The sequence below is a fragment of the Eptesicus fuscus genome, chromosome 10, assembly GCF_027574615.1.
Source record: "Eptesicus fuscus isolate TK198812 chromosome 10, DD_ASM_mEF_20220401, whole genome shotgun sequence".
In the NCBI taxonomy this organism is placed as follows: domain Eukaryota; kingdom Metazoa; phylum Chordata; class Mammalia; order Chiroptera; family Vespertilionidae; genus Eptesicus; species Eptesicus fuscus.
In genome coordinates this window covers 93,710,125-93,736,080 of record NC_072482.1, presented here as the reverse complement: position 1 = coordinate 93,736,080, position 25,956 = coordinate 93,710,125, and the positions used below count along the sequence as shown (strand labels likewise).

At 44.3% G+C, this 25,956-nt stretch overlaps 2 protein-coding genes across 8 annotated transcripts in view; one reads left to right on the top strand and one right to left on the bottom strand.

Annotated features, from left to right (window-relative positions):
• The window catches only part of SERAC1 (serine active site containing 1), a 36,353-nt gene extending 16,646 nt beyond the window's left edge, over positions 1-19,707 (top strand). For all 5 annotated transcript variants that reach the window (XM_054722451.1, XM_054722454.1, XM_054722453.1 and 2 more), the window contains 12 exons: positions 737-868; positions 2,933-3,054; positions 4,060-4,188; positions 4,655-4,768; positions 6,694-6,856; positions 8,158-8,308; positions 9,766-9,901; positions 11,121-11,215; positions 12,562-12,659; positions 13,751-13,933; positions 15,108-15,251; positions 16,694-19,707. In XM_054722451.1, coding sequence (XP_054578426.1) covers positions 737-868; positions 2,933-3,054; positions 4,060-4,188; positions 4,655-4,768; positions 6,694-6,856; positions 8,158-8,308; positions 9,766-9,901; positions 11,121-11,215; positions 12,562-12,659; positions 13,751-13,933; positions 15,108-15,251; positions 16,694-16,830 — 1,604 coding nt within the window. In that variant the 3' untranslated portion in view covers positions 16,831-19,707. The remainder of the gene's footprint in view (positions 1-736; positions 869-2,932; positions 3,055-4,059; positions 4,189-4,654; positions 4,769-6,693; positions 6,857-8,157; positions 8,309-9,765; positions 9,902-11,120; positions 11,216-12,561; positions 12,660-13,750; positions 13,934-15,107; positions 15,252-16,693) is intronic.
• A 4,598-nt stretch (positions 19,708-24,305) lies between these two features.
• SYNJ2 (synaptojanin 2) overlaps positions 24,306-25,956 on the bottom strand; it is a 75,458-nt gene continuing 73,807 nt past the window's right edge. For all 3 annotated transcript variants that reach the window (XM_054722447.1, XM_054722449.1, XM_054722448.1), the window contains one exon: positions 24,306-25,216. In XM_054722447.1, the coding sequence (XP_054578422.1) occupies positions 24,506-25,216 (711 nt within the window). In that variant the 3' untranslated portion in view covers positions 24,306-24,505. The remainder of the gene's footprint in view (positions 25,217-25,956) is intronic.

The following is a 25,956-nucleotide window of genomic DNA, read 5'->3' as shown; positions in this document are numbered from 1 at the left end:
TCTAGCTGTGGTAGGCATATGGGTATTAATGTATTATTCTTTTAATTCTTCCATATGTTTGATTTCTTTTTTAAATATTTTTTAAATTAATTTTAGAGAGAGAGGAAGGGAGAGAGAAAGAGAGAAACACCGATTGGTTGCCTCCCATATGTACCCCAACTGGGGATTGAACCTGCAATCTGGGTATGTGCCCTGACTGGGAATCAAACTGGTGACCTTGTGGTGCATGGGATGACGCTCAACCAACTGAGTCACACTGGCCAGGGCTGTTTGATGTTTTTTTTATAATGAAAAGTTGTTTTAGGGAAAAAGAAAAAAAAAAGAGTACATCAGCTATTATCAATACCTGGAAATAGATTTAACTCTCCTATTGTAGATTTCAAATATTTATAAATGACCACTTTAAATAAATGGGAGGATAGCCCTAGCTGATTTGGCTCACTATACAGAGCTTAGTTCTGCAGACTGAAGGGTCCTGGATTCGATTCTGATCAAGGGCACATACCTCGGTCGCAGGTTCAATCCCAGGCCCCAGTAGAGGCGCGTGCAACTCGATGTCTCTCTCATACTGATGTCTCTCTCTGTGTCTCCTCCTCCTCCCTTCCACTCTCTCTGAAAGTCAATGGAAAAATATCCTTGGGTGAGGATTAACACAAATAAATAAATAAATAGGAGGATACAAATGTTTGTAGCTGTTCACATTGCTCATATTGTCTTTTTCTTTCTTTTTGCAAAGACACTTTCAGCACAGTTGACATAGAAGATCATGAATGCGCCGCGTGGCTGCTCCTGAAGAAGAGCAGGTCAGGTGACAGGACGGCCCGATTGCAGGCCGTGCAGGCCATGTCGGAGGCCCACCACTGGCATGGTAATGACCCTCAGCACATGGCACACCATTAGCCAGTTCTCCACTTCTGATGTAAAGGAGAAGGGAATGAGATTTTAAGGAAGGAAATAATTCAGGCAATCTAAAAATATATTTAAAATATTTTCAGAAATTAAAAAAAGAAACTCTAATGCAAACCCACTGGCCTGGTAACCAGATGTGTTTCGTAAGAACAGCCTCAAAACTGAGGTAGATCTCTTTGTGTAACTTTGTAGCAGAACAAAGTTTTATTTGATTAGAGAAACTCTTGATTCTCATAGTTATGGCCTCATGTTGTATTACATTTTCTTGTGGTTCCTATTTAATGAAATATATTTTAATTGCTTGCTGCACCATAGCATTATATTTGCTTTCACTTGACAATTGGCCTAATACTAATAATTAGTTAAATATATCTGATTCATGTGGATATATCATTACCCCTTCATGTGATATAAATGTGATATAAATACCCCTTATATCTGATTCATGTGGATATATCATTACCCCTTCATGTGATATTCATGTGATATAAATACCCCTTATATCAATAAGGGGTATTTAAAGTATTTATTTGTATTTAAAACCCACAAGTTTTGCAGTAAACATACTCAGCAAGAGCTCAGATTCTATTAGAGATTAATGTACACTTTGAGTAACATCATCTCATAAAAATGGGTAAACAAATAGAAAAAATAATGTTCTCAAAGAAGTCTCAGAATAAGATCTCTGCCCCCATACTAGTTACTCAGTTGATTGATTGGTAGCTGTAATTATACTAATTTATAATGTAAATATAAACTTACTTCATAATGTTAATGGAGACTTAGAATAAAAATCTTTTTCAAAATCTGCCTTCTGGGACTCCAGCTCAGACTTACTGTAGCAGAAAAGTCAGGGTTGGAGCCCTGGCACGTGTATTTTGAAAAGTTCCCCACGCGATCTTGAAGAACTCACCAGATCATGAACTGCCATCATTAAACAGAGTGTCTGCTTCAGTGGTTGGATTTTGCTTTGATGCATTTCTTAGTCTATTGGGGCCACTATAACAAAACACCATAGACTGGGTGGCTTAGGGACAACAGAAATGTATTCCTCACAGTTCTGGCGGCTGCAAGTCCAAGGTCAGGTGCCGGCGGAGTTGGGTGTGTGGGAGGCCCTGCTTCCTGGCTCCTAGCTGGCCATCTTTTCTTTGGGTCCGACCTGGCAGAGGGGCCTGGCAGCTCTCAGCGGTCTCTTTTATAAGCGCCCTGATTTCATCATGGCCTACTCGCCCCCAAAGGCCCTTCCTCCAAATGCCATGACACAGGATTAGGTTTCACGTATGGATCTGGGGGGACACAAATATTCAGTCCGTAGCACCATCGACAAAGAATGGAGTGGTGAATCATGAAGGCTAAGATAAAGTACCTCATCCACTGCACCAGGGGTGGGGAATGGCCAATCTGCGGGCCATATTAAGGCCCATGAAATCATTTGGTCTGGCCCTGCCAAGGCATTAGGGGTGAGGTAACTAAATGTTTGACCAAACATAGCAAGCTAATTTTAAGTTGATAATTTTGTATGACCCACAAATGATGTTATAAATATCTACATGGCCCTTGGCAGGAAAAAGGTTCCCTACCCCTGCTCCACATGGACATCATGGAATGAAGGTATCATACTGTTATCAGAACAATAGACCTAAATGAAGGGATCATATTGTTACCAGAACAATAGACCTAACTGCAATTGCAGGTTTTGGAGTAGCAATCAAAACAGTTTTTGAATGCTAGAATTATTTTTAAAGAGAAGATAAATTGGTTCTCACCTATTAACTTTCACATTTGAAGTTCCTCTTTTCAAAAATGTTAGTTAGACCCTGACATACCCAGATACATGTTGAGGAGAATTGTGAGATCAGATATGGAAATGATGGGTATTTAGCTTATTGATGTTGTAGTTGTAAAAAAATACTTGGAACATATAAACTTGTAATTTAAAAATTAGAGTGCTTTCAAGTAGTTTGTCCATTTAATCCTTGAACTCTAAGCCAATCTGGGAGCTAACGGCATACTTTTTCAATAGATTACCAGTATAGGACAATTGCTCAAGCCTGTGATCTGAGAACTCGTATTGGTTTGGCACGAAGCCAAGAGAGTGATCTTCGCTTTTTTCTCCCTCCACCTCCTATACCAGCTTTAAATGAAGTAAGTAAATAAAATAATACAGTGAGTGAAAAATTGTTTAATATGTAGTCTTCATTTTGGGTGTATAATAAACATTCAAAAAGTAGTTTGTTGGCTACTTTTTACAAGCAAGTGAACACTGTCGACCTGAAACTAGTTTTCCTACAAAGATTTCTTGATTCCTCAGGAGATGCTGTTTCTGTTATTTTCCCCTTTGGGGTATCGGGTCTCTTGCACCAGAGGATAACTTCATAGCATATCAGCATCCATGAATTGGTCCCTTGATCTAAGGTTGCTTTTAGATTAGTTTTTCTCAACTTCAACACTATTGACATATTTGGCCAAATAATTCTTTTTATTGGAGGGTGTCCTATGCATTGTAGGGTGTTTAACAGCTTCCTGGCCTCTTCTCATTAGATTCCAGCAGCAACTCCAAGTTGTGACAACCAAAAATGTTTGCAGATATTGCGGAATGTTTCCCGAAGCGCCAAACACAGCTGGAGAACCACTGCATGGAGTTACTGATGTCTGATACATGGCGATTCCAGTTGTTAGCCAGCAGTACAGATATTTGAGCATGTTTCTTGAGTACCTTTCCTAGACTAGAAAAGGAAAAATCTGAAAAGTTGCTACCAGGTTTTGAAGACTAGAAAAACAATTATACTAGGTGTAAGTTACTAGGGAATCAGATAGTAATGAGTTCTGGATTTTAAAAGCCAGCTAGAGTTAGAAAGTGTAATAATGATTTGAATCAAGAAGTGAAGTAGCCCAGGAGGTGAAATGTAGAGCTGTACTTGGCGAGAGGTCCTCAGATTGGGTAGCAGATGTGAAAGCAAAGCATTCAAAATTAAATGATCTGTTTACCTGGGTGGGTGACTGTTTTTGAGACTAAAAGCACTAATTTATCTCTGCGTGTTTTTGTTTGTTTGTTTGTTTTTTTTTGCTTGTTTGGCTTTCTTTGTGTACTTTTTGTTGTGTTCAGTTGTTGAGCTTAATTATGAAGAATTTATTTTCCTTTTATTTCAGGATTCTTCCATTGAAGAGGAGCTCAGATGCTTGCTGGCTTCTTTACCTCAAACGGAGCTGGATGAGTGCATCCAGTATTTTACATCTTTGGCTCTGAGTGAAAGCAGTCAGAGTCTGGCGGCTCAGAAGGTTAGCTCATTCTGTAAATATTTCTGCGTTTCCACTCTTTCCAAGGTCTTGTGTCGGTGGCGTGGCTCAGTGGTTGAGTGTCAACCTATGAACCAGGAGGTCAAGGTTCGATTCCTTGTCAGGGCACATGCCCTGGTTGTGGGCTCCACCCCCAGTGTGAGGCATGCAGGAGGCAGCTGATCATTGATTCTCTCTCATCATTGATGTTTCTATCTCTCTCTCTCCCTCTCTGTTGCTCTCTGAAACCAATAAAAATATATTTAATAAGAAGATTGCTCTCTTCTAGGAATAATTCAATGTTTTCTATTCTAGTAAGCAACAGTTTGCATAGCTAAAGTCCCCATAATATTTAGGAACCTACGTATTAGTCCTTTCTAATACTGTATGTAATACAGAGATTTTTTTTTGGTTCAACAAAAAATATTAGTCATGTTTTCAGTAAAAGTTTTAATTTTCTTCCTTTCAGGGTGGCTTGTGGTGTTTTGGAGGAAATGGACTTCCTTATGCTGAGAGCTTCGGAGAAGTTCCGTCAGTGACAGTGGAAATGTTCTGTTTAGAAGCTTTAGTAAAGCATTCTGAGGTAACTTACATTTTCATATGTGGTTTATCTTCATGATCACATTGAAAAAATTACACATGTTCATTTAAGGGAAATTATCCGCATTTATTATAAAAGAAAAAAAAGCTTTTTGCTTGTTGTAAAATTTCTGCTTTTCCCCCATTCATTTGTTCAAATTGCTAATCATGTTTTAGCAGCAGTACATGAATTTCATTCCTGCTAAGTATGTCTAAAAATGGATGTAATCTTACTTACACTTGAAGAAAGCAATGCGTTGTCTAAATACAGCATTTGTCTTTGAGTTATGCTGTCTTTTACTACCTTCCTCAGATCATTTTTACAAGTAATATTATCACGTAGTTAATTTCCATTAAAACATCTGTCCAAGATGTGTCAATATAGAAAAAAGAAAGCACTTGAATGACCAAATTTTAACCATAGCATATGTCAGTGATTGTCAAACTTCTTGGCTTTACGACAACCTTCCTATCATGATTATAGTTTGATTTTAAAAAGAAAAGAATAGCCGAGACCGGTTTGGCTCAGTGGATAGAGCGTCGGTCTGCGGACTGGAAGGTCCCAGGTTCTTGGAAGGTCCCAGGTTCGATTCCGGTCAAAGGGCATGTACATTGGTTGCGGGCACGTCCCCCGGTGGGGAGTGTGCAGGAGGCAGCTGGTCGATGTCTCTCTCTCATCGATGTTTCTAGCTCTCTATCCCTCTCCCTTCCTCTCTGTGAAAAATCAATAAAATATATTAAAAAAAATAAATAAATAAACATTCTTTAAAAAAAAAAAAAAAAGAATAGCAAACTTATGGTGCTCAAACATTCGTGCGTAAAAATTACTCACGTGTTAAATAAACACATTTCCTGCTCATCTGTGGCAATTTCCATTTACTGATGTGGGGTGCAGTCCGGACTTCACATTTGTGCCAGGCATCCCCGGCGAGGCTGCCGCTGGTGGTTCTGGTCATCCCACATGGTGAGGAACATCATCCTACACATCCTAAACTCTCCCGTTTAATGTTGGGAACCATCAGACGTGGCTCAGGACACGGGCTTTCTTGGCACCTAGTTCCCACCTGTGGAATTAGGATCAAGGACAAAGCAGAGCTAGTAAAATGTCGGACTGCTGAAGGGAATGGGGGACAACGAGCTTGAGTTTTTGTGATTTAGTCTAGTATCTGAAGCAGAAGATGCATCTGCAGTAGAAGATGCAGTGCATGGACTACAGTAACCTTTCCAGAAGCCTCTCAGGCTATTACACATCACAACCGATAGATGTCTAAAAGGCATATTTTAAATGCATGTAAAATGTGATAAAATTTAATAAAAATTTAGAGAATGAAAATTGTTGCATAGACGTCTGTGACATGGTGTCATGTCAGTGAGTACAACTAGAGATGGAAAGAGGCAGGCCATGCCAGCTAACCACAATGACGTGCTGGTCATTCTGTCACCTTACCTTAGTATACATATTTCCTTTGGCCTTCTTTCATCTCTTTTCTCTATTAAAAATTCATATTCCCTTTTCTTTCTATTTGTACTAGATCATTCTCTTTAAACAATTTTCTGACTCCTGAGCTAAGACAATCCCAATAGCTGTGATTCTAAGGTAGTTTTAAGCCAATCAAAGTAATCACAGAAATTGAAACAGTTCTATAATAACGATGCTGTTAGGTTATTTCTGACCAAGAGCTAAACAGAATAACTTTCAGAATAACAATTTCAGAAATCCTGGTGAGATAACTTATTTTTTTCAGTGATTCTGAAGCACTTCCCATGTCGACAGGGGTTTGTGTGTTAAGTAAGCTGAGGTGAGAGGTTGGGTGGTCTCTCAGGGTCTCTGTCCTTGAGCAGGGGCCACCTGGCTGCCCAGCCGCATGCTGTCACCTGCTTAGTGAATGTGTATGACATAAAGTGGGCTTCCATTGTTTATTGTGCTAGATCCCCACACACTGTGATACAATTGAGGCAAATGGAGGCTTGCAACTGCTTCAGAAGCTGTACCAACTTCACAAGGACTGCCCCAAAGTACAGAGAAATATAATACGCATCATTGGGAATATGGCTTTGAACGAACATCTTCATTCAACTATAGTGCACTCAGGTAACAACTTTATGTGCTGAGGATTCGGGATCCAGTTCTTTGTTCTCCTACCTCCATCTCTCATGATATATTCATTTTTTTCAACAGACTGAAGACTGCTTAGGGCAAGTTATCGGTCCTACAGCATGTTGTTTTAGTGTCGGGGCAAGGAATTGCTTAGTTACTTAGATAATCGACACCTAAGATAATCAGTGTGTGGCAGTCACATGAGCGCAGTTTTTGCTGATGACCACCTAAATGTTTATATCTTTGATATGAATGATTATTAGAGACCAAGATCTGGGTGCTGTGTGTGCTTATTGCTCCTGGGGTGTCTTTATTCTTGACTTTTTCAGTGGAAAAAGCTGTGATAAAAAAACACACACATACATACATATCTACAAACGTACCTGCACATGTACAGTTGATCCTTGAACAACACAGGTTTGAAGTGTGCGGGTCCACTTATATGTGGGTCCACTTATATGTGGATTTTTTCAATAAATACCTGTACTATTTTAGATCCACCATTGGGAGTCCGAGGATGCGAGAGCTGACTGGCTGAGTTGATCTACGCCAGTTTTATAGGGACTTGAGCATCCATGGATTTTGGTATTCGAGGGGCCCTACAACCGATTCCTGGCAGATACTCAGGGGCAACTTAAGTTCTGAAGAGTCTAAAATTATATGAAGATTTTCATCAGAATGGGTTGGTGGGACCAATGCCCCTAACCTCCTCGTTGTTCAGGGTCAACCGTATATGCATATGTTCTTACATTTACATATATTAGAAATAAAGAATTTACATTTAAGAGTGTCTTTTGATCAGAAGAGGGATCAGAAAATTCTATCAAGGACCACTTACAAATAAATTTTATTTGTTCCTCTTTTTATAGGTTCTTAAGGTAGAAACTTAGATCACTGATTTTAACCTTTTTCTTGTTTCAATTATATATTACTATGTATCAAGCCATCCCAGAACTCACTTGTTAAAACAGCAGTTATGTATTTTGCTCATAAGTCTGAAACTAGGGCAAGGCGGTGTAGGGAAAGCTTATACCTGCCTTACGCAGCATCAGTGGGGCAGCTCAGCTGTGGGCAGTGGATGCACTTTCCAGATCACTTGCTCACAGGGCTTGCAAGTTGGTACTGGCTGTCAGCTGGGAGCTCAGTGGGGCTGGGGCCATTGGCTCCTTTCTACATGCTCCTTTCCGCCAAAGCCCGGAGAAAGCCAGGTGGACCTAGGGCCATCATTTTCCGTCTGAAACCTCTGCACCACCCGAGACGGATGATGGGGATTTAGGAGGTGTTCTCTTCGCCAGGCTGGGTTTCCTTACTGGCAGAAGCACTGAAGTCTCACCACATTGTGGAGGCCTCACATGCCGCCAGAACCCTGGCTAACCTAGACCGAGAGACGGTGCGAGAAAAGTACCAGGACGGCGTGTACGTGCTGCACCCCCAGTGTCGCACAAGGTGAGAGAGCAGCGGTCCCCTCTGTCCCTGTGGGGATGGGAAGCCCACAGGGCTTCCTGTTTCAATTTATTTCTGCGTAATTTAGGGAAGTTAAGTACCTTACAGGTAAGAAAGTCACACCTTATATACGGAAAGTTGTCCTCCTCACCTCAGAAGAATCGCAGGCTGCCACAGAGCATGGAAGGAGCCTAGTTCTCAGGGTTATTTCACATCGAAGGCTTGGGTCCAGGAAGGCGGCCTTCACCTTGCATTACAGGTCGCACTTAAACTGTGTGCGCATATTTCTTTGTCTCAGAGCCCTTTCCACGTAGATTCATTAACTGATCCGGATTGTACAGGTCGTTCTGGATGGGAAGGAGCTAGGATGTTATTATTTATATACAGGCACCCACATTAGCCTGGGCCTTGGCCTCCAGGGACTGGAAAAGGTTGATGCCAGGTTTAAAAGCACGTGCTGGAAGCAATAAGTCGTAATAAATCTGACTCACACTCCTCCTCAAGGTCATTTCTGGCCACCTTTTCCAGTTGTGTCATTGACAGAAAGGACCACAATGAAAAAGTTACATATTTCTTGGATTTTGTCAGAGACTTTAAAATATTAACTCAGAAAAGAGCAAAAACTTTATTTTTAATTTGAAAAATGGATTGCCTACTTAATTCCAATTTGTAAGTAAAATACTATGGTATTTGTGTGCTGCATAGTTGTGTGTGCCCTATAAAAAGATGTAAGTAATATACTATCTACATATTTTAAATGTCATGTCCAAAGAAAGAATATTACTTTAAAATGTCATTAGCAGCCGGCTGGAGTGGCTCAGTTGGTTGAGTGTCATCCCATGAACTGAAAGTTCACCGTCCTATTCCCGGTCAGGGCACAGGCCCAGGTTGCAGGCTCGCTCCCCAGTAGGGGTTGTGCAGGAGGCAGCCGATGGATGGTTCCCTCTGACATCCATGTCTCTCTCTCCCCTTTCCCTTCTTCTCTAAAATCAATAAAAACATATTTTTTAAAAAGTCATTCGCTCTATTTCTGATAAACATTATCCTTGATAAATTTTTGAAAATCCCTTTTATGCACGCTGACTTTGAAACTACTCTAGCATATTCTTATTTAATTTTTTTAATACTTATTGATTTGTGGGACAGTCTCATGGAGTTCTTTGTAGGGCAATCTGACATCTGTCACTTCTCTCATCACTTGACTCGCTGCAATTGATTTTAGTTGGTCCGTGTGGCTAAATGTCCCCATTTCTATAGAGCAGTGAGCACACTCTGTGCATGGCTTTGCCAAAACTCCTTGGAGGGTTCTTTAGCAAACCTGCACTCCTAAAGCTTGCCTTCATTTTTATCTTATGTCCCGTAACCCTGCTAAGCACCATCCACAGAGTGTGCTATGTAGATTCTCACCAAAACAATAATGTGTTCATTCTGCTTCTTTTTAAAACTCTCTCCCCTGTTAGTCAGCCCATTAAAGCAGATGTCCTTTTTATTCACGGCCTTATGGGAGCAGCATTCAAGACGTGGCGTCAGCAGGACCAGGCTCTAACTGAAAAGGTTTCAGGGGATGAAACCAGGTATACAACATGTTGGCCCAAGGTAAGTATACGGCTGACTCTGGTAGGCCACCTTTGTCACGACACACTGTGTGTCACTGCCTGTTGGAGCCCTCATTGTGACTTGCTTTTCTATTTTTACTGGGATTTTTTTCTATGCAGTGTTTCTTTCCCTTAGTGATACCTATGGTATGTTACAAGAACAGCTGGGCTTATCACCTTGTGTAATTTGTGTACAGTCTATGACTCTAAAAGAATATTCTAATAAGTAAAAAAAAAAAATAGGGACAAGGGCCAGTAATCATTCACTTCAATTAAACATATAATACAGCCCTACCTGATTTGGCTCAGTGGATAGAGCGTCGGCCTGCAGACTGAAAGGTCCCAGGTTCAATTCTGGTCAAGGGCACATGCCCGGTTTGCAGGCTCGATCCCCAATAGGGGGCGTGCAGGAGGCAGCCAATCAACGATTCTCTCTCATCATTGATGTTTCTATCTCTCTCTCCTCTCCCTTCCTCTCAGAAATCAATAAAAATACATTAAAAAATATATATATAATACAACAAATAGGATATTACATGCATGGTAGTTGGCTAGTTCTATGATTTTAATAATGATAAAAATAGAAGACTTTGAAGAAGTAATTCTACTTTGGATTTCTTTGACATTGTTTCTTCCAAAGAGCCTAACCCTGAGATGCAGTCCCTGAGTGGAAGCTCTTGAGCTCAGTGGCATTGGTGCTGGAAGCATGTGGAGAGTGCCCGGGGCTTGTCCCGCTCTGCCCGCTCCCCTTCACAAAGGCTTGTCAGCGGAAGAATGGCTTTTCCTCGGTGGTGACATTGAAGTGTGGGGCTAACGACAGAGCCTGGTCCATAGAGACAGAACTGGGACTGTAATGAATGGCTCTGAGTGCTCAGGCCGAGTCTCTAACCATCAGACCATACTGTCTGTCCTGCGGTCATAGCTGTCTGTGAAATGCTTTCAAAAAGCCAATTTGATCCAGACTCAAAAGCAGGCCTTGCTTCTGGCTGTAGCAGATTAAAACAGAGTATCCTCTGGACACCTACTGGCCTGACGCTACAAATACTCATGCCACCTGTGACCAGAGACTTGGAAAGATAAAATGCTGGCCTTTTTTTTCTGGTCAGTGCGATTTTTAGTCAATATTGCAGGAGTCCTTTAGTTATGAATTTCAGTTACTAGGAAATAATAGGGGCCGTGGAAAGTCATATATGTTCTTTTGTACCTTTTATTTTACGTAGACATGGTTAGCAAGAGACTGTCCCGCTCTCCGGATTATATCCGTGGAGTACGACACCAGCCTCAGCGACTGGAGAGCGAGGTGCCCGACAGAAAGGTAACGGGAGCTTTGGGATGGCGAGGGCCAGGCCACAAGTGGGCCCTCAGGGATGGAGACGGTGTCTTCTTAGGAAAAACTAACCGTTGTTTCTCTCTCTTCTCGAGGAGTTAGCCACACATGAATTAACGCATAGACTTAGGGTGTCAGTGTTGGGTCCTAACGGGGTTCACTCACAGCTACTCTAGTAGGAGGACCACGGCCCCCACAGCAAAGCACCCTTCACTCCTGACGTACACGTGGCGCCTTTTGCTTTTGTGTTCAGTCACACAGAAAACGATGCCGAGCAATAGAGGCTCCTCAGGTCACTTGCATGTCACCCGTGCAGTTGTACATACAGGAAGGGCACGGGACTTCAGCTTAGGACCTAGACGGTAGCCAGTTCTACCTCTGACTCACTGTGTGATCTTAGACAAGTCATTACTTGTCTGGAGAGCTTGGTCTACAAATTGGGAGACTCAGTCTGAGTCTGAATGGCCACCACCTAGATGCCCATAACGGTGCTGAGGGCGGGGAGACAGGACCCAGGGCTCCTTCCCATTTCACCCAGAGGACTCTGACAAGCCCTTATTCTGAAGAAAGGATTCTACAGGTAAACAGTTGGAAACTTCCAGACCAGACAGTTTTGACATTCCCATTTTGAAAATTACTTATTTTGAATGCTCTCATTCTAATAACTTTCTGGTATTTCTAAGTAACAGACTAAAATAATGTTTTCAGCCTCAGTACAACAACGACTCAGTACAATGACAGCTGCCTTCATGTAGGCCAGTGGTCGGCAAACTTATTAGTCAACAGAGCCAAATATCAACAGTACAATGATTGAAATTTCTTTTGAGAGCCACATTTTTTAAACTTCTAACGCAACTTCTTCAAAATAGACTCACCTAGGCCATGGTATTTTGTGGAAGAGCCACACTCAAGGGACCAAAGAGCCGCATGTGGCTCGCAAGCTGCAGTTTGCCGACCACTGATGTAGGCGAATCACAAGAGAGAGGCCACTAATGAGAAAAGACCCATGTCCTAAGTGCTGGGGGCAGTTGGTGTGAGACCGACCTTTAACCTGTGAAAATTGCTAGACTCGTATTAGATGCTCAAACAATGCTTGTTTAGTACATGAATGGCTTGTTCTGGGCTTAGATACTCTCAACTATGCCGTGTGACTAAGTTGGAAACGGGGAATGAGCAATTGCAGAAGTTGAGCAGAGAGAATAGGGGTATGCCTGATTCCAGATGCAGCTCGTAGCATTGGTCCAATAAACAAAAGTTCTTACCTTAACGACTGGGTAGCACACTTTGGGGCGATCAGTAGCCTCCTGTCATGCCTGCTGTTTTCATTTGTTCAGAAAGTCCATTGCGTTCAGGAGCAACGAACTTCTTCAAAAGCTCCGAGCTGCTGGTGTCGGGGACAGGCCGATGGTCTGGGTGTCACACAGCATGGGGGGTAAGTGCGTGTCATCGCTGTGAAGCGAGCATTGTGAGGGCATTGTCGGCCATGCAGGCTACCTGAGTTACTGCAGCTCTCTGTCTACTCGAGTGACCCTTTCCCCCTAAATAAATGCTCTTGTACAGCTAGGCGTTTCACAATTACTCTTCTCCTTCCGTGCGAGTCCTTTGTCAAGAAGGGGCAGCTGGTGACAAACCATATAAAAGGGATGTGAGGTTGACAACTTAATGCTGTCATGTCATGGTAATGAATAAGCATCAGAAGCCCTGGCTTCTACAAGCCTGACGCGTGACTGTTCCTGGCTGGTCCCAGGGCTCCCCTCTCTTTCCTGCACCCCAGCCACTGCAGAGTCCCTGACTGTTCTAGTGCCACAGCCACAGCCCCAGCCCCTTCGTGCCTGCCCACCCGGCCCTGCAGGTGCCCGCTCTGCGGCTTCCTGTGCTCGCCTGCTGCGGGGCATCTCCCAGCCCTGTCCCCAGTCCAGTTCTTAGTCTCGCCACCCGCCTCACAGAGGGCCTTTCTGCGCTGCTGCCAGTGCACCTGCTGAGATGCGCAGGCGCCGAGTGCAGCGTTCAGCTGAGAGGAAGGCAGTGCCGCCATCTCCGTGACCTTGTGTTTCATTGCTGCTCCACGCCCGCGGGGCACAGAAGGCGCCTTCCTGGGTGCATTTCCCACAGAAGCTTGTTTTGCACAGAGTCGGCTTCATGGACTGTGCTTTGGAATATCAGTACTGTCCTAACGGAGGGCATCGGTGGGCCGCTGTGGGCAGGATGGGGGACTGGCAGCTGCATTTTCGCTTCATTGACGGACACGTAACATAGACCTGATACGCCTTCTGTGGGACAGTGCAGCCTGGGATACAGATGAGCTTCTAGAATCTTGTTTGTAGGTGAGAGTCTGATCCAGAGGACAGGGAGTATTATCCAGTGTCGATACTTTAAGGCCTGTTTATTAGACTACAGAGAATTATTCTTAAACTTTTTAAAGAAAGCTTCTCTTCTCTGTATTTCTTGTTTTGCATATCCTGGGTTTTAAGAGCAATGGAGGGGAGGAAATAGCTTCTGCCTTTTTGTCTTCTCCGTGGCCAGGCCTTCTTGTCAAGAAGATGCTGTTGGAAGCCTCTCAGAACCCAGAGATGCGCACGGTTATAGACAACACCCGCGGGATCATCTTCTACAGCGTCCCGCACCACGGCTCCCACCTGGCCGACTACTCTGTGAACGTCCGCTACCTTCTCTTTCCCTCGTTGGAAGTCAAGGAGCTCAGCAAGGGTAACACTGATCTCTGTCCTGAGGGAAACTGGGACTGTATTAACATCAATTGCCTGGGGAGGGAGAAAAAGACAGTTTCTAACCTGACTAGATCATCTCGTTTTACTGTTTGCATATGAATGTGTTTAGACTCTCACGGAAAATGTTCAGTTTGCGTCTGGCTTTTCTTTGATACTTCCCCTTTTTAAGCCATTGTTTGTTCAAATATAACAATTTTAATACTATGTGAAATATTTAAAAATTTAAATTATATAATGTTTTGTTTTAAGTATAATTCCAAATTACCAATTGCTTTTTTCCATGAATTTGGAAAATCATCAACTGTTAAAATATGCACACGCGTTGAAGATTTTCACCATATCAACTGTAAAGCATTATATACAGGGCAGGGCAAAAGCAGGTTTACAGTTGTTCATAAGGAAACTAACAAATAATAATACAAGAATAAACTCTGGGTTTGCATAGTCACAGCTGTCAACCTCCTTTTGCCCACCCTGCATTTGCTTTCATTAGTAAGCGTTTTCTTTCTCTCTGGAGCACCTGTGGGTCAGGATGTGGAGCCCTCGGCTTGGGCTTAATGTGCCAGATGTCTTTTTATTCCTGTTTTCTCTCACCTTTATGCAGAGAGAATTACTTTATCTTCTGAACCTTTTGTGGAATTTTATTTTTGCAGTCAAATTTTATTTTCATAAGCAGTTTCTTGTTCGTTGATCCATTATCTTTTGAAATCATTCTAAAGAGACAAATTAGTGGGGGTTTTAAGTTTCTCTCTGTTTCTTCCCCGTCCGGTTTCCTGTTTGCTCCTCAGGTCTGACTTGGGCTGTCAGCTTTCCTCTAACACCCGGTGCTTCGTGGGAGTCCTTTCACACTGAGGCTGAGGGATGGGAGGCTGTGCTGAAGGGTGGGTGTGGGGTGCCAGCCAGCACACGGGGGGGACCCCAAGTCCCACACACTGGGGGCTGCTTCCTGTCAGCAGTAATGTGGGAGCTCTCCCCCCAAAACTGGCCGCTCATTTTTGCGTTTAGCCCTCTACTCTCAGCTTAAGGAAGTAGACGGTAAACGAGCCACCATCCAAATTAGAACCCTGATCTTCCCTCTAAATTTGGAAGGTTAATGTATTTTATTGTGAGTTGGATAAACAACCTGTCACAGGCTTATTCTCTGTCATTTACAGATTCTCCCGCGCTGAAGGCACTGCAGGGTGACTTTCTGGAGTTGGCTAAAGACAGAAACTTCCAGGTGCTGAACTTCGTCGAGACACTACCAACCTCCATCGGGAGCATGATCAGACTCCACGTGGTGCCTGTGGACTCAGCAGGTACTCCCTCTGCAGGAACTCCTGGCCATTAGACACCTGGTTGGCGATACCTAGCATTTAATGATAAACGTCAACTTCTATATTTAGTTTCTCAGTTTTAGGGAGATCTAGATTCTAATCCTGTTATTCTTTTCAGCCATAGATTGACATTTCTCCACAAACATATAACCTTGGTATTACCACTCCCCACCCTTCATTTAGTTGATTAGATGGCAAAGGTTAATTGGCTAACTCTAAATTAGCCATCAACAGTGAACTCTGTTGCATTAAGAACACAAAACCCTTCTATTAGCTAGACTGAAAGGGGCATTTCATTTAAAAGACTGAAAACTGCATGCAGAAACCTTAAAAAAAGATCAACTAAAGGTATGGAGGCTTTAGTAAATAAATAGGAGATATATGGAATATTCAACAAAGATTTTTATGGGAAAAACTAATGTTAAAAGTAGAATCTCTTCATAATCCTGAAGGTGAGGGAATGACAGGACCTGCTACTACAGTGTATTGCACTGTGCCATCGGCTCTTTGAGAGTAGGGCCCGAATCTTCGTTCTCCTTATGGCTCCTTGATTACTCCGTGATGGTAGGTGACCCTGCCTATCGCTCCCCGGACCCCTCAGCTTGCTGTGAAACCCTTTCCTGATCACCCCAGAAGCGGGCTTAGGTGCTGCCCGGGAGCCCGCAGTGCCCCCTGCAGTCGGACAGTGTGAGGCTGGGGCACTTGCTGGGCAGATCTTTGGTTTGCATAACACGTTTTGTCCGAACCTCCTATCTAAATAAAATGAAAAACCTTCATACTCCAGTGAAACCTAAGGATGGTTTTCCTCCAAGAAATGTGCATTAGGGTGAGCAGTTACTACTGAGAAGTTGGAGAGCTCAAGGAACAGCTGCTGGTATTTACCAAAAAGGACTTTGGAAGCTTAAACCAAAAGCAAAGTTAACATTATGGATTAACTGCGTGTAGTGACATAGCCTCATCACAATTCTGTGTGCGCCTTCTTCTGTGTCACCAGGAGGCTCTCTCTCCCCCACACCACCACCAGCAGCCCGGGTATGGCTAGAATGGACCCCATGTGAGATATTCCCATTCTTTGTATCAGGACAAGGGAGCTCATTCATTGTCAAGTTCTATAATATAAGCTCTAGAAAAAATGTTTCATTACATTATAGTGATCAGGCTCTATTCACTACTAAATTAGGAAGTATACAATTGAATTTATGAAATGCATAAATTATAATTATACCTGCTGAGAATCCATCCAGGCATGATTAATCAAATATAGTTTAGCTTCAGTAAAACTTAGCTCAAGATCCTTTATCTTTTAAGAGACCCTGTCACAACCAAGTGAACATTTAGAACTGCAAATGTGGCCTCTTTCAATATTGATAGGGGAGAAGCTTACATTTTTACTTAGATTTTGTTCACATTTTTGTTTTCTGCAGATTTAGGCATTGGAGATCTGATTCCTGTGGATGTGAACCATCTGAACATTTGTAAGCCAAAGAAAAAGGATGCTTTTTTGTACCAACGTACCTTACAGTTCATCCGCGAAGCTTTAGCCAAAGACCTTGAAAACTGATAATTACCTTCCGTTTTTCATGTGAACACAGTGCAAGAAGCTTGGTGGTCTCTTTTGAAGCAATCATGCAAACATAGTCACTGGCTTCGCGTGGTCTGGAGTCTGTTGCAGGCAGCAGAACACTGCAAAGCACAAGCACAGAAGTGGCACTCAGAGAAGGAAGGGCTGGACGGATTCTTTTGGTTTCAAGGACTTCCATGGGTGCCAGTTGATGCTGTGCAGTGCTGTCCCCGGTGAACACGCTGCTGTGGATAGAGAGGACCTTTTGTCACCTGTGACCGCCTATAGCTTACGCGAGCGGAGCGCTGATGGCTTCTGAAGGGACAGGGCATCGCCAGCTTGCCATGACCATGCTATTGGGCGAGTACCTAGAATGGGCAGAGCATGATCTAGAACATAAAAGACTGTTTTTGTTCTGGGATTCCATGTGCTGTAAATTTTTACTAATATGTAAGTGTAAACCTTTGTCTAACATGTTAACTGTTAGACCTGTTGCCACCCATGGGTCAGTTCCTTGTACGTTTTTATTTTCATATGGCTGAGAACAGATATTTCTCTTTAAAAAATCTAGCTTATAATAATTCTTTCCAGACTTTAGCTACCTATACTTGTATTTTTCCCAGGTAAAGTAGCTAATCCTTTATTGATCACAATGTGAATAAAACTATTCTAAGCCATTATATAGATTAGCAATACTTAGTATCAAGATTCTCAGATTCTCTTTAGACCAAATAATTTATCCCTTTCTTTCCTGCTCCTTTGACCTCCAGCAAGTGAGAAATAGGAAATCATGTTGACTTTTTCTAAATAATGACATTATTGAGATATAATTCACATTTCATAAAATTTACCCTCTTAACTCAAGGTTGTTTATTTTTAGTAAATTTACAGAGTTGTGCAATCATCACCACTGATCTCAGAACATTTTTCTCATCCCCCCGAAGAACCCCATAACCCATAGCAATCACTGCTCACCTTTTCTCCCCCAGCCCTGGCAAACACTAATCTACTTCGTCTCTATGGATTTGCCTGTTTTGGACTTTAATATAAATGGAATTATATACTATGTGCCCTTCTATGTCTGGCTTCTTTCCTTAGTATAATGTTTTCAGGGTTCACCCATGAGGAAGCATGTATCGGGGCTTCATTCCCTTTTATGGCCAAGTAATACTCCATTGTATGGATGGATATACCACACTTGTTCATCAGGTGATGGACATTTAGATTCTTTGGAATTTGGGGGTACTATGCTGCTTGAACATTTAGATTCTTTGGAATTTGGGGGTATTATGCTGTTTTTCATTCTCTTGGATGTATACTAGGAGTGGAATTGCTGGGTCTTATTAAGCTCACTAGAGGCCTGGTGCATGAATTTGTGCATGGGTGGGGTCTGGCTGGCCAGCCCGCCCCCGATTGGGGCTGATTGGGTGGGGCCCGCTGGGGGGAGGGGCCACGGGCAGTTGGCCAGCCGGCCCTGACCCCTGGTTGAACTCCCCGTCGAGGGGACAATTTGCATATTAGCCTTTTATTATATAGGATATAACCATTTTGAAGATAATGGACATTGTAGAATGGGATAATCAAAGCTAAAACGAGTACAGAATCTAGAGGTAAACAGGTCATCAGTAAAACCCTGTCAACATCTAATTGTTTAATTTGCAACAACCTAACAAGTGACTTAACCACTTGTGTTACTGTGTAGATACAGTGAATGCATGGTTACGAGCTGACATTACTAACAACAATAAATGCTAGCTAAGGGGATGATGTGAGGGGAAGGGGAAGATACATTTGGTTCATTTTCTTTTCCTGTTTTCCATGAACCATGGCAGGTAAAACATGGTTGAAACAATTGTTCATTAACGTAGAGTAATGCAATGAAACCCCACTCCTTCAATCTCTATATAGCTGTTATAGCGGTGCTTTTAAAATGAGGTCTGGGAGAGAGATCCACTGTAGTACTAAATTACATAGTTTTTCAGGCAAGGCACTTACATTTCTTTTTATTCTGCCTATGAAATGGATATAAATGTACACAGGTTGACTTCATCAGTTTTGTGATAGTTAAGTCAATGTTTTTAAAATAATCATTGCATGAAAAATACTGTAAGAACACAAAGTATGAAAACATGTATTTGAAATAGTTTCAAACTTAGACCATCAATAAAACGCTCTGGGAATTTGATCAGTTTTGTTTAAATACCCTTTCTGGGAAAAAAGTTCAAATGAAGCTTCATATCACCTTCTCCCTCATGTGAAAAGTCACTTTTTATGATCTTGTTTAAGAAGGAAGTAAACAGAATATAGGTGTTACAGAACAAATTACTGAAAGCAAGCTGTAAATATAGCTAGAATGAAAATGAAGTCAGTTATTTTTACTTAAAACCTATTTATTTCTTTGTGGTTACATTTCCCCCAAACCTACCAGATTACATTGGCAGCCCTAAATTTCAAGGGCACCGAGTCCCCTCTTCCCCAGAGTTTAAATTAAATGTCGCCACAGAAAGAGACTACAAAAGGGAGGGTCATGATACCTTTCTCAACAGCATCTCAACCAGTCACCCAGGCTATGCCGACACGCAGGATACGGTGGAGGTGCAGGCCTCTGCCCTGTGAATGCCTGAGGGTGGGGGCACCAGCGTTTACTTCCTAGTGAGAAACATAGTGCAGTTAGACAGTGATGTGTCTCATAATTCACAATGCCCCTTAAACTCCAATTCCTAAAATTTGAGTTTTAGGCATAGCTTCCCGAATTTTCACTCCTTTGTAATATCAAATATATTGAATGAGTTTGTTTTTATTGACATTTGGTATAAAAATTATATCCATGAAAAAGTTGAAGCATGTTTAATAAATGTCACTTTAAAGTACTTACAACTGATTGTGCCCTTGTATTGGATGTTGAACACTCCCAATAGCTAATCACTTAAAATCGATTGGAAATTTGTTTATGAAATGGGATATTTTATTATGAACTAGAGGCCCTCAGCCTGGCCTGTGTCCTCTTGCAATCCAGGACCCCTTGGAGAATGTCGGATAGCCGGTTTCAGCCCAGTCCCCGCAGGCCCGATCCAAACAGGAGGGAGCCCAGTCCTGTGTGTTGAGCATCATGTCCCCTGGTGGTCAGTGTGCATCATAGCGATTGGCCGACCAGCTGATGGGTCGCTTAGGCTTTTATATATATAGATTACCTTAATAGAGCAGAAGACATAAATCAGTTTAATATCTAAGGAATTTTCAAATTTAGAACAAGCCATTTCTTGTAAAATTTCCACTTCTTAATCTGTGTTCAACTTGGCCTTGGAGTTTAGAAACATGGCCATGGAGTTCAGTACCTGGTCCCAGAGTTGAGAAACACTAAACTTACTAGAATCTTTGATTTTTAGTTTAATCCAAACTTCAATGCATAATCCATGGATGCACACAGTGGGATGGTAAGGGCCTGGGGCCTGGGGCCTGGGGCCAGGGTGGGCTGGAGGGAGGTCCATGGGGGGAAAAAGGAGACATGTAATACTTTCAACAATAAAGATTTTTTTTAAAAGAAATGAGAAGCCATTTCAACTGATAACACACAAATACTAAGGTTCACAAGAGACCAATATGAACAATTATACGTCCAACTATCTCTTAGGAAGATAATGTAAGATCCCCTCCCCCACACACCATTTATGAACTTTATTCCAGGTGCTTTGAAGAGTTTCTATTAGCCCAGGCAAAGCCTGTAATCTTTTTTTTAAAATAACACATGCTAAATTTTTAAATGTTTTTTTTTTTTTAAAATTGATTTTTAGAGAGACAGGAAGGGAATGGGATAGAGAGATAGAAACATCATTGATTGGCTGCCTCCTGCACGCCCCTTACTGGGGATCAAGCCCACAACCCAGGTATGTGCCCTGATGGGGAGCTGAACCAGTGATCTCTTGGTTCATGGGTGGATGCTCAACCCCTGATCCACACCGGCCTACAAAGCCTATAAACATAACCACTCTTACACAGATTTGTTTAGGTTTCTGTTACCCATTATTATCTACAGAATAAAATCCTAAACTGTCATTTAAGGTCTTCTGAAGTTCTTTCCCATAGCCAACATCCTTTCCATGTACATAAATCCACGTTGCTACTTGTCAAATCCTTAATCCTCTCCACTCAAATGTCCCCGGGCCGTGTGTTCACAATCACTCATTTGTACTCTCCTACGTCACTGAGTTAGAGGTGATTCCGTAGACACAAACAGTTGGCCTCGTAAGGGAGCGAGTGTCAAACCTCTGTCTCCCATGACCTTGGAAAAGAAAGGATCCTAACCAGCGGTTTCCTCCTCCCCAACCAAGCCCAGGGGCTGTGCAATCAGGTCAAGGGACTTCAAAATGATACTTACTGGGCAGGAAGGACTAGCCATCTTTATTATTTTGAGATTGTCAGTATATCCTCATTCCTAGAAATCATCAGAGAACATTTTAATGTATGTTTTTTGTGCTAATTAGCTGAAAACCAACCTAGACAGAACTTGAACACTCTCTTCTGCCTCGACATAGTAATGCACTCAAACCGATCTAGCAGTCTAAGATTGCATGTCTGCTATAAGACCCTACAGAAAATGAATTCTCGCATCTCTCCAATCTTATAAATATTATAGCTTAAAGTTATTATGTATGGCGTCATAGTGGTCCCGACCGGCATTATTCAAGTCACAAATTCTTAACCAAATTATTCTAATGTTTTTTCAACTCAGTCTGATGGTTGAAAAAAAAAACCAAACAAACAAAAACAAAAAACCCCCCCAAAACTCAAATAGAGGAAAACTGTTTGTAATGTAGTCACATTTCATCCAGAACAGAAGGCTAGCCAAAAAAGCTATCCCAAGATTCTCTTCATATCTAAAAAGAAGGCAAATTACAAAACAAAGACAAAACATTTAATAGATTTTTTTTTTACAATTTCAGTACAAATGATCACTTCAAATAAACATTACAGAGTTTTTATTAATTGCCAGTCAGTCAATAAATAATTTTTGTGGCTTTCCTTTCTGATGAAATAAATCACTCTGTTATAAAGAGAATGTTTTAATACATTACTTTGCTTATACACATCAGGAGAATTCTATTAAGTGTCATGAACTTCAACAACTTTAAAACTTTGACAGGAATTGCTTAGACAGAATTCCAGTAATTTACTGGAATAAATTTTAAAAATAGCCAAGAAGTCGGAGATGACACTGTACAAGGGAAGACGGCGATTGGAGTCCTCGAGAGCGTGCTGAGTTGTGAAGTACCTTGCCGAAAACACGGGGCCGCAGCGAACGGCAACGTCTTACAGAAAAGGAATGAAATCAACGACAAGGTCACAGTGAAAAGCCCCGTGTGGGAGGGAGCATCAAAGAAAAACCGAAAATACAAACCCCGTGAGTGACATCCCCGGATAATGACATCCCCGGACGGCAGCTGCTCACTGCGGTTATCCACTGCCTGCCCCTCACCTAGGAAACCGACAGCTCTGAAGCCTCGATTTAAAAAGTGAATAAGGCAATGCTAATTGTCTTCTTAAGAGGAAGTTGGTTGGGAGCCTCATATATCAACTCAAAATCCAACCTACGTGCGGTCACTGACCGTGAACACCCGGGACCAAGTATTTGTTCAACTCGTCATGTTAAACTCCTGGTCACTTTCCTGTGTCACCACTTACTGTGGATTCCTAAGTGCTACTGTGTGACGAGCACCTGTCTCCACTGAAACTCAGTTCCTGTGCCGGTCACTGGCTACTGGTTTTCTAGAACAAAGAAGTAACTTGAGAACTAGGCCTGTTCCCAGCACTGCAAGCAACTGGTGGCACTGACTTCCCCTGCCTTTCTAACCGGTGGTTACACGTATCTGCTTTCAAATTCACCTCCTTTAGGTGGGAAAAAAGGTTACAGACAAGAAGAGTGGCTGCATTAAGAAACCTCTGCTTCCATTTCCAATTGTACTCTAGTAGCCACTGCAAATCACTGAACTTCTCCAAGCCTGCTACCCATCCTGCTTGCTTGCTTCCTCTAATGCACTCAAGGATTAAGTCATTTGCATTTGTTAGAGGTAAACATGACATAAAGCACTTACTACAGAAGGTGGCCTAACGCCTTGGGCCACAAACACCATCCTTCTGTGACGTGACAGCTCGTGTATTCTGCTTATCCCGATGGGTCAGTAATGCCTTTTCCTTTGCTCAGTTTTCAGGTGAAGTGAAATAACGTGCTAGTTTTGTTTTTGTCTTGAGTGCCGGATGTAAATGATCTGCAGTGTACCGTGACAGTGGCAATGAAAAATAATTCTGGACACCCCGAGGTCTGATCAGTAAAGAGAGAGTGGTATTCCCTGGGCAAGGCCATCCCTGCCATCCCAACCGTTGGCATTTAGTGTAGGGATTCCCCGGTCACCTCAGGGGTAGCCCAGACTCATTGCTGTGTGACCCTATGACACGAAAGTCTCCTCCGTATGCCATGTGACACACTAAGATTTTTGCCAGTGAATTTATTAGCAAAAATACAGTATCTGCTCCAAATGAAACTCTAGGCCTCCTAACATTGTTTTTTCCATGTGGAACAGCATGGCCATTTCTTTTTAAATGATTTCACGGGCAAGAAGTGGTGTTGGAGACGTCGAGGGAAAACGCAGGTAAAAAAGAGACTTAACTGACATAGAGAGAAGCCGATCCCGGACGCCGCCTGGGTCTCCTATGGAAAAGGGGCACGAGGTGCTCTCCGTCCTGACGCTGCAGCCACAGACCAGGCTAAGGCGGACAGCCATCACTATAACACGGAGGACCCACGGCAGGCGCCGGCAGGCGTTCTCCCATTTGTGCGTTTACCAGGTACGGAATATAAGGGAGAAGAGAACTCACAAGGTTTCCTTTAAAAGGGGCCAGACGGCGTGTAAACCCTGGTTTACACAGCACACCAGGGCTCAGGGCCGTAGCAGGGTATGGGGCGTGCGTGTCTGAGACAGGACACGGGAGTCTTGAGCCGGGTGAAGCTCAGGCTAAGCCGATGGCACATGCTTCGGGGCCCCAAAGGCACAGACGCCGTCCCCGCACGGTCCAGGCTAATGGACACACGCACGTAAACACACACCAGGGAGCGGGCAGCCCCGTCGCTGCGTTCACCTCTTTGCTGCTCTGTCTGTGACGTTTCTAACCTGGTGCACGGCGGTCGGGCGCGGCTCTCCATGGTCCCAACTACCTGTGAGTGTGAGCCTGACTTTATGCATCCGCCCCCAGGGGATGCACCAAACAATGACTCTGAATCTGTAAGATACAAACGAAATGAAAGAACGCCACATACACACGGAAACCCAACGGCCATTTAAAACTCGCTGGGAGGGAACTTCGGCGGCGTCCACGGATTCCCTTTCCGAACACCCACACGCGGACTCCAGCCGGAAGGCTCCTTCCCGGGCCCCCGAGCGGAAACTCGGAACGCACACGTCTGGAATAACCGTACCTCGGAGGCTGAGTAATAATCTTATTGAATTAAGAGACGCGATTTTCGTAAACTACACAGGAGGGGGCAGAAGTCCGCAGGGGGCTCCGTGTGCCTTTACACGGACGTCCCTTCCGCGAGGCGTGGAGGCGAGGGGGCTTGTCTCTATAAAGTGCTGCCGAAGGAGGAAGGCACGCATTCTGCAAGGGCGCGGTGCACGGCGCCCGCTCAGGTCTTCGCCAGTGGGTCAAACGCCTGCAGCACCGTCCTCTGGTCCGTGTCGCCCACGGCGGCCCAGGGACCCGTGTCTTGGTGCCTGCACTCTGGTGGCGGCTCCTCCGCGGCTGAGCCACCGACCGGCCGTGGGGCTGTGCGCGCCCCCCTGAGGTTCCTGGTCCCCGCGTCCAGGGGCTCAGAGCTCTTGGACAGCCAGGCGCTATTCGCCAGGTTAGGGTGCTGGAGAAGGCTCCAGAAGGGGTCCTGGCCATCACCCAGGAGGGAGGCCGCCTCTGGTCTGGGCTCCTTGCGGCCATCGGTCTGGGCGCTGGCTGGCGGTGGGGGGAGCGCGCCGCCGTCGGGCCGGAGGGCAGGGGGGCCGTCGCTGCGGAGGCCGCCGCGGGCCAGGTCCTGGAGGAGCTCGCTGTGGGTCTGCAGGACCTGCAGGTGGAAGGCGGCCGGGGCGGACTTCTTCCTCCTCGGGGGCACCTGGGGCACAAGAGGCGGAGCCCCCCCGAGGGGCGGCGTGGCCCCGGCAGGGGCGTCCTCGGGCGCCGGCTTCCCGGCGCTCGGCCTCCTCTCGGCGCCTTTCCCAGGCGGAAGCGTTCTTGGTTTGGGAACAGGCGGGACGGTCACAAGAGGAGGGGCGTCGAGGCTCGTCTCCGGGGGCCCGATTGTAAAATGGACCGTCTGTGGCCCGGACAGTTCCTCCGGCGACGTGGGCTGGGGAAAGGCAGGACACAGAGTGAGTGAGAGGCCAGCGCGGGAGGGGGCTTGGGCATCAGCGCTCAGCGTCAGCCAGGAGCTGCGGGGGGCCACGTGGACATTCTAGCAAATTCGGGATTTGAGAATGTCGGGGATGCGGCAACGTGACCAGGGGCAGAAGAACACAGCAGGAACACACACGCGGGTCAGGAGTACCACGGGCCGAGGAGAGGTGAGGGGGGACTTGAAAACCAGGGCCACAGGCAGCATCTGAGACAGGGCTCCCTTTGCTCCGGAGGAGAAGGGGGTCCTCTCTCCTTACGGAAAGCACACCTCCCCGGCTCTCTCCCCGGCTCTCGGTCGGAGGCCGCGGCGTTGCTCATTCACACAGATGAGCAAACGCGGTGCCACTCAGGTCCCGGCGCCGGGCCAACGGCAGGGACGCCCAGGGACGCCTGCTCCTGGGACGTGGTGCTTAAAGATGGGAGAACGGAAACATTTACACGGACACGTCGCTTCCCTGGTTCTGATTCAAAGCCGCCCCAGAGATAAGAGCCGCGCGGGGCGAAAGGAAGCTTTTTCCAAAGCGGCCTTCCGTGTTTCCTCCGCTTCTTTAGACAACACACGGCAAGCACAGGCCCCCGCGGCCGCCGCTCCCGCGCAGCGGGCTGGGGACACGAACTGGTTTCTGCTCCTGGCTTTTAAGACGGAAGACAAAGCGAGGGCGGGGAACGAGGAGGAATATGACAGACACCACA